At 44.1% G+C, this 8,261-nt stretch overlaps 1 protein-coding gene across 4 annotated transcripts in view; it reads left to right on the plus strand.

Annotated features, from left to right (window-relative positions):
* The window catches only part of LOC110531174 (uncharacterized), a 43,154-nt gene extending 39,762 nt beyond the window's left edge, over positions 1-3,392 (plus strand). For all 4 annotated transcript variants that reach the window (XM_021614413.3, XM_021614425.3, XM_021614420.3 and 1 more), the window contains exon 15: positions 763-3,392. In XM_021614413.3, the coding sequence (XP_021470088.3) occupies positions 763-898 (136 nt within the window). In that variant the 3' untranslated portion in view covers positions 899-3,392. The remainder of the gene's footprint in view (positions 1-762) is intronic.
* Positions 3,393-8,261: the final 4,869 nt, after the last annotated feature.

The following is an 8,261-nucleotide window of genomic DNA, read 5'->3' on the forward strand; positions in this document are numbered from 1 at the left end:
CAATCTCGGCACTGCCCCCCTTTGGGCCTCCCAAACAGCCGTACTCAACAGCATCATCTTGTTAAAAAATCCATATGAAAAGCCCTCATCTGACTCTAGGGAAGTAGAGAAAGGGCTTCATCTGACTCTGGGGAAGTAGAGAAAGGGCTTCATCTGACTCTGGGGAAGTAGAGAAAGGGCTTCATCTGACTCTGGGGAAGTAGAGAAAGGGTTTCATCTGACTCTGGGGAAGTAGAGAAAGGGCTTCATCTGACTCTAGGGAAGTAGAGAAAGGGCTTCATCTGACTCTGGGGAAGTAGAGAAAGGGCTTCATCTGACTCTGGGGAAGTAGAGAAAGGGCTTCATCTGACTCTGGGGAAGTAGAGAAAGGGCTTCATCTGACTAGGGAAGTAGAGAAAGGGCTTCATCTGACTCTGGGGAAGTAGAGAAAGGGCTTCATCTGACTCTGGGGAAGTAGAGAAAGGGCTTCATCTGACTCTGGGGAAGTAGAGAAAGGGCTTCATCTGACTCTGGGGAAGTAGAGAAAGGGCTTCATCTGACTCTGGGGAAGTAGAGAAAGGGCTTCATCTGACTCTGGGGAAGTAGAGAAAGGGCTTCATCTGACTCTGGGGAAGTAGAGAAAGGGTTTCATTGCCTAAACCATGAAGTAAAAAAATAAAGCAAGAGGAAATCTGTTGACAATGAGCTACGTCGCCCACTTTAACAGTTTGTATAATTTCATCCCAAAATCTAATTTTCGTAACCTTCTTGCCCCTTCTCCAGTCCCAGACGTTGTGGCCCAGTGAACGGAGACGAGTGTTACTTCTGGAGGACCACCGGCTGCCATTTTGGGGACAAGTGTCGCTACAAACACATTGCTGAACAGAGTGGCAAAGACAGGAAGCCCTGGCAGCCCTGAGCACCGTTTCAAATCGAATACATTTTTATTTGTCAAATGAACCCAATACAACTGGTGTAGACTTTACCGTGAAATGTTTCCTGCTCAATTCTGACCTTCTATAAAATTGGGACCCCGTTATGACGATGGACTCAATATTAAATGGACAGTGTAGGACTGTTGTTGTGATGGAGTAGAATGTTCAGACTAATAAAAATGTATGACAGCATAAGGAGTGCTATAATAGAAGAGCATTAGGACTGTAATAATGGACCAGAAGACATCAGCAGTCCCCCTTGACCACAGCTGGGCCTTTAGGCTTTGCATGGCAACGAACCTCAACACCTTGAAGCCTTAAAACCTTGCTAGCCTTACAGCTAGCCCTACGGCTGGCATCAGTTATCCCTATGGCTAACATCAGTACTATTGCTGTCTGGGGTTTGCGGCATAGGGAACTGGGCTCTCATCCTCATCTCCCATCCATGTCTCTCTCTTCCCATGCCAATACCACCAGACCAGAACGGACCAGGCCCGGCCATGCTCTCCACACCAAAGGACAACCAATAACCACCCGGACCACCACACCAAAGAACCAGCAGCCATCCAGCCTGCAGCAGATTCAACCTGATGTTTCAGTTCATCCCTAAGAAAGAGGTTCCTCCCTTCCACTCTGCCTTGGTGCTAAGTAACATGCCTCCTAAAATGGTCATGTTAGTTAGGCACCAAATGGAAATAAATGGACTGAAACAGAGAGCGACTACATGTATTTCTCCAATATGAAACACAAATGTTCCTTTTCCACACATTTTCAAACATTTTCCTTGTCATGCCCTAATGAACATGGCCCAGGGCTTGCAATACAGTGGGCTATGGGCTCTGTGCTATTGGCTTTAGCTAAATGGGCCATTGCAATGTGTGAGTGGAGCAGAGAGGTGTACAACCAATTTAACAGAGAACCTTGTTTTTCAATGCATTAACCCATGTTTCATTTTACCACTGTACCTGATGGCAAACTCCAAATCGGTTGGGTGATTTTGACACTGAGAACTGACACCAACTTTTTTTCTATGTTAGGGTTTGTTTAAAGTTTAGTTCGCCAGCCCTTAAAATATCTGGAAAATAAGCATCTTGTTTGTAAAATGAACCAAATATGTTTTTTGCTCTCTGTTTCAATCTACCCTCTCTAGACCTTGCACCTTCTCAATGTGTCCCATTTAAAGGAAAGTGTCACTGAATGTCTGTAGGCAAGACCGAAGCTTGAGGGTACATCTCAGCAGTCTAAAGTTGCTAGCTGAAGCTATGTAAGACCAAGCTAGCTGCGTCTTTGGTTTATAGCTGTCTGATTTTACTAATGGTACAGTAGGAGGTTGCTTTTCAGGAATGGGTTCACCACTTTGCAGTAAAGCCCTCTTAGGCTCTTCTCACACTATCGTTTGTCCCTGCAGCGTTAGGCTGTCATTCTGTCCCTGTGTCATTTTTAAGCTGTCGAGCTGTCCGAGTGAGGGTGACACTCAACTCAGTAGGGGAGAGGCTTTGGACACGGAACTACACCTACTTCCCCATTTTTGTGTTCCTCTTTAGATTTTCACCACTCTGGAGGCCCAAGGCTTCCATTCAGTATTTAGTCTGAACCAAAGAATGCTTGTAGACAACCAAAGGCTGTCTGCACTGGCAATACGTGTAAGCTGTTTCTTTATTCTGTCACTCAAGCCTTCAAATGTAAATGGATAACTTCTCAGAGACCCAGTGAATCAAAACAAGCCTCTCGTGGTGAGGAGCTGTAGCTGCCACTAGAAATGGAAAAGTTATTTTTCTTAGTCCACACTACTCTATATCTCAAACTGTGTGTACAGACGAGTGCAGGCTATTTATTTGTGTATTTATATGTATATTTGCTTTACCTGTGAGACCATAGTGGTTGGTTGGTATATGATTCAAATTATGACTCACCAGACGCTAGAACTTTCTGGGCCGGTTTGTAGTAGTACAATGGATATTCTCCATTGAAGTGATTTTTAGTCCAGGACTAAGCTTAGTCTGGGAAATCAGCCCGATCTGTTTAGTAACTGTTGAGAGAAAGAATTGTTATTAAATGTGGTGGGAGTTTCTGCTTTTTTTTGTGGTTGCCTGGTTTTCAGCCTCGTAGAGATTGGTCAAAGAAATCAGAACTTCATATTAGGATAAAGTCACATGAGAAAACACTATACTATTATCTTTAAAAGACTCGCAGAAGTGTGTTTTCTTAGTTCAGTGATCCCAAGTACACAGTATTCACTAATTTGGGCAAATGCATGTTTTATGAGTTTGATAGAAATTAATAATAAAGTATTTATGTGCGAATGCCAGTTTTCTCTCTAGTCCCAATTTCAGGAGAAAGTGTTTTTTAATGACTATGTACTCCCCAAAACTTAACTCAAGCAATGTAATCTCTGTTCATTCCAAATTGACAAAATATTTTAAATGTGTGAAAGTCTGCCAAAGAGTCCTTTTGTACATAATATATTCATTCAAATAATTTCAGCCTCTCAGTCAATTTTTCTGTTTTCTTCCTGCCGTTATGGTATACAGTGCATTAAGAACCCTTGAATATTTCTTAATTTTGTTACGTTACAGCCTTATTCTATAATTTATTTAAAATAAATACAAATATAATAAATCTACACACAATACCCTACAATGACAAAGCAAAAACAGGTTTTTAGAATGTTTAGCTGATTTATAACATAAAAAGACACCGTATTTGCTATGAGACTCTAAATTGAGCTCAGGGGCATCCTGTTTCCATTGATCATCCTTGATGTTTCTACAACTTGATTGGAGTCCACCTGTGGTAAATTCAATTGATTGGACATGATTTGGAAAGGCGCACACACCTGTCTATATAAAAATCCCACAGTTGACAGTGCATGTCAGAGCAAAAACCAAGCCACGAGGTTGAAGGAATTGTCCATCGAGGCACAAATCTGGGGAAAGGTACCAAAACATTTCTTCAGCATTGAAGGTCCCCAAGAACACAGTGGCCTCCATTAATACATGGAAGAAGACTTCCTACAGCTGGCTGCCTGACCAAACTGAGCAATTGGGGGAGAAAGGCCTTGATCAGGGAGGTGACCAACAACCTGATGGTCACTCTGACAGAGTTCCTCTGTGGAGATGTGAGAAACTTCCAGAAGGACAACCAACTCTGCAGCACTCCACCAATCAGGCCTTTATGGGAGAGTGGCCAGACGGAAGCCACTCCTCAGTTAAAGGCACATGACAGCCCGCTTGGAGTTTGCCAAAAGTCTCCTAAAGGACTCTCAAACCTTGATTAACAAGATTCTCAGGTCTGATGAGACCAAGATTGAATTATTTGGCCTGAATGCCAAGCGTCATGTCTGGAGGAAACCTGGCACCATCCCTATGGTGAATCATGGTGGTGTCAGCATCATGCTGTGGGGATGTTTTTCAGCGGCAGGGACTGGGAGACTTGTCCAGATCGAGGAAAAGATGAACGGAGCAAAGTACAGAGATCCCAGGACAAGTCTCTGAATGTTCTTGAGTGGCCCAGCCAGAGTCCGGACTTGAACTTGATCAAACATCTCTGGAGAGACCTGAAAATAGCTGAGCAGCGAGGCTCCCCATCAAACCTGACCGAGCTTGAAGGATCTGAACACTATCCAGATGCGCTGTATGTTAACCAGTGGAGTCATCCTCCCCACACAAGTACACACCCTATTATATTCACTGTATTCATGGCACCACACAACTGTCCTATTCTTGTACATATTCTGCACTTGTGGTTATTTATCAACTATAAAATATGGTTATGCAGACCACTGAAGGTAAGTGTGCTTGTCTGTGTGGAGAGGTACAGTGAGGCGGAGAAAGCCATGCACAGGTGCTGAAGGTGGATAAAGACTGTGAGGAGGCTGTCAACGATCTCTTCAACTGCAAAGTCTTACAGCTTATGGTAAACACACAGATGACTGATGATAGTGGGTAAGGAAGTAAAATCAGCAAAAAAAGAAATGTCTCTTTTTCAGGACCTTGTCTTTCAAAGATGATTTGTAAAAATCTAAATAACACAGCACCAGCTGTGCTACCAGAGACTAGGTTCACGCCCAGGCTCTGTCATAACCGACCGGGAAGTCCGTGGGGCGACGCACAATTGGCCTAGCGTCGTCCGGGTTAGGGAGGGTTTTGCCGGTAGGGAAATCCTTGTCTCATCGCGCACCAGCGACTCCTGTGGCGGGCCGGGCGCAGTGCGCGCTAACCAAGGTTGCCAGGTGCACAGTGTTTCCTCCGACACATTGGTGCGGCTGGCTTCCGGGTTGGATGCGCGCTGTGTTAAGAAGCAGTGCGGCTTGGTTGGGTTGTGTATCGGAAGACGCATGACTTTCAACCTTCGTCTCTCCCGAGCCTGTAAGGGAGTTGTAGCGATGAGACAAGATAGTAGCTACTAAAAACAATTGGACACCACGAAATTGGGTAAGAAATTCAACAAAAAACACACACACAAAAAAAATAGCTTCACAGGTCTTCATTGTAAAGGGTTTAAACACTATTTCCCATGCTTGTTCAATGAACCGTAAACAATTAATGAACATGCACCTGTGGAGCGGTCGTTAAGATACTAACAGCTTACAGACGGTGGGCAATTAAGGTCACAGTTATGAAAACTTAGGACATTAAAGAGGCCTTTCTACTGACTCTGAAAAACACCAAAAGAAAGATGCCCAGGGTGCCTGCTCATCTGTGTGAACATGCCTTAGGCATGCTGCAAGGAGGTGTCATGACGTTGGCCTGGGGGTAGGTTTATGACAGTCATAAATACCTCTTCCCCCCTTTTTCCTCTCTCTACCCTACTGATGTTACATTTGCCAAACCCTTGGTTAACATAGAGATTCTGGGAACATCAGAAGGTGGGGGGAAATGAACTATATTCTGGTAATCCGACCAATTGAACATATGCGGTGGTACTTAATGAATATGATGTCAGTTGTCATCTGAGACATTCTCATCAATTGATAAGATGACAAACTCTACAGTGGAAAGTACACATCAGAGTTATCGGATTCACATGGAATTGTTGTTCAAATTAAATGTTTGAATATGAAATTATTCGTGATGGGATGAAATGTGATTTTAGCTTCTAAAATGTGAGATTTGGGTTTTCTGCTCAATCAGTGGCCCGTCCCTGTGAAGGGGCATGGGCTATACAACTTTTCAAACAAGCCCTCCTCTCCCTTCCTATATAAAGCCTTGACGACAATATAACCTTCTGTTCCGAGGATATGAAGACGACGGTCCGATGTCAGAATGGTTCAGAGAATAACTACAGAACGAAGCCAACATCAGCGTGAGCTTTGGTTGCGAATGGTATGAACTTTGAACTCTTATTCACTACAGAAGTGATACCTCCTAGCCATTGAGTTATCAACAGCAGCTGCAAACGCAGGTTAGGAAGGAACAGACAGAGTATCCCGTTTACCACACAACAACGTTACTACAATGTATCCAATTTACCAGCAGAGACATTCTTCAAAGGACTCGGTTGGGCAACACGGCCTTCCATCTACCACCAACCTACCGAAGCGCAGCTCAGAGTAAATATTTGTTGCATTTTCTTTTTCCAAATGGGCGGTAATTTAGAATGCATAAGATACTGTATTTACGATAGCACAGCTTCGCCCTTTGTTCCTCAGTCTTCCCGCTCTTTCACTCAAACCCAGCCCTTTTCTTTTGTGTAACCAGCTGTCATATCTGATCCGCCCGCTACAGACGTTTTCCTTTATGACGTAATTTGTAACCAAGTTATGATTTAATTATGTGTATGTGTAATTCTGTGTGATTAGTTAGGTATTTAGTAAATAAATAATTAAACCCAATTTTGTATTGCTGATTCAACTTGTTAGACAGGGGTCATGCAGATAACCAAGAATTTACAACTTTCAGATGAGACTGAATTGAGGTGAGGATTAATATTGACTGCTATTGATGTAAAATATTACTAGGTCTTTAAGAGTTTATTCGGAAGATAACAGCTCTATAAATATTATTTTTCGTGGTGCCCCGACTCTCTAGTTAATTACATTTACATGATTAGCTCAATCAGGTAATATTAATTACGGAAAAATAATTTTATAGAATAGCATGTCATTTCACTTAATCCGGCATAGCCAAAGACACGACAGAGGCATGAGGACTGCAGATGTGGCCAGGGCAATAAATTGTAATGTCCGTCCTGTGAGACTCCTAAGACAGCACTACAGGGAGACAGGACGGACAGCTGATCGTCCCCACAGTGGCAGACCACATGTAACAACACATGTACAGGATCGATACATCCGAACATCGCACCTGCGAGACAGGTACAGGATGGCAACAACAACTGTCCGAGTTACACCAGGAACGCACAATCCCTCCATCAGTGTTCAGACTGTCCGCAATATGCTGAGAGTGGCTGGACTGAGGGCTTGTAGGCCTGTGGTAAGGCAGGTCCTCACCAGACATCACCGCTAACAACGTTAGCTGTCGCTGGACCAGACAGGACTGGCAAAAAGTGCTCTTCACTGCAGAGTTGCGGTTTTGTCTCACCAGGGTGATGGTCGGAGGAATGAGCATTATACCGAGGCCTGTACTCTGGAGCAGGATCGATTTGGAGGTGGAGGGTCCGTCATGGTCAGGGGCGGTATGTCACAGCATCATCGGACTGAGCTTGTTGTCATTGCAGGCAATCTCAACACTGTGCGTTACAGGGAAGACTCCTCCCTCATGTTGTACCCTTCCTGCAGGCTCATCCTGACATGACCCTCCAGCATGACTGCCACCAGCCATATTGCTCGTTCTGTGCATGATTTCCTGCACAACAGGAATGTCAGTGTTCTGCCATGGCCAGCGAAGAGCCCGGATCTCAATCCCATTGAGCACAGTTGGGACTTGTTGGATCGGAGGGTGAGGGCTTGGGCCATTCACCCCAGAAATGTCCGGGAACATGGAGGTGCCTTGGTGGAAGAGTGGGGTAACATCTCACAGCAAGAACTGGAAAATCTGGAGCAGTCCATGAGGAGGAGATGCACTGCAGTACTTAAAGCAGCTGGTGGCCACTCCAGATACTGACTGTTACTTCTGATTTTGACCCCCCCCCCCCCTTTGTTCAGGGACACATTATTCAATTGATGTTAGTCACATGTCTGTGGAACTTGTTCAGTTTATGTCTCAGTTGTTGAATCTTGTTATGTTCATACAAATATTTACACGTTAAGTTTGCTGAAAATAAACGCAGTTGACAGTGCTAGGACCTTTCTTTTTTTGCTGAGTTTATTTTATGTTCGCAGAGTGTGGTTTAGCTTGCTTAACACCAGGGGGCGTAGTATAATCTATTAATACTAAACTCCACACA

The sequence above is a fragment of the Oncorhynchus mykiss genome, chromosome 1 (genome assembly GCF_057628025.1).
Source record: "Oncorhynchus mykiss isolate SJ-2025 chromosome 1, ASM5762802v1, whole genome shotgun sequence".
Classification (NCBI taxonomy): Eukaryota; Metazoa; Chordata; class Actinopteri; order Salmoniformes; family Salmonidae; genus Oncorhynchus; species Oncorhynchus mykiss.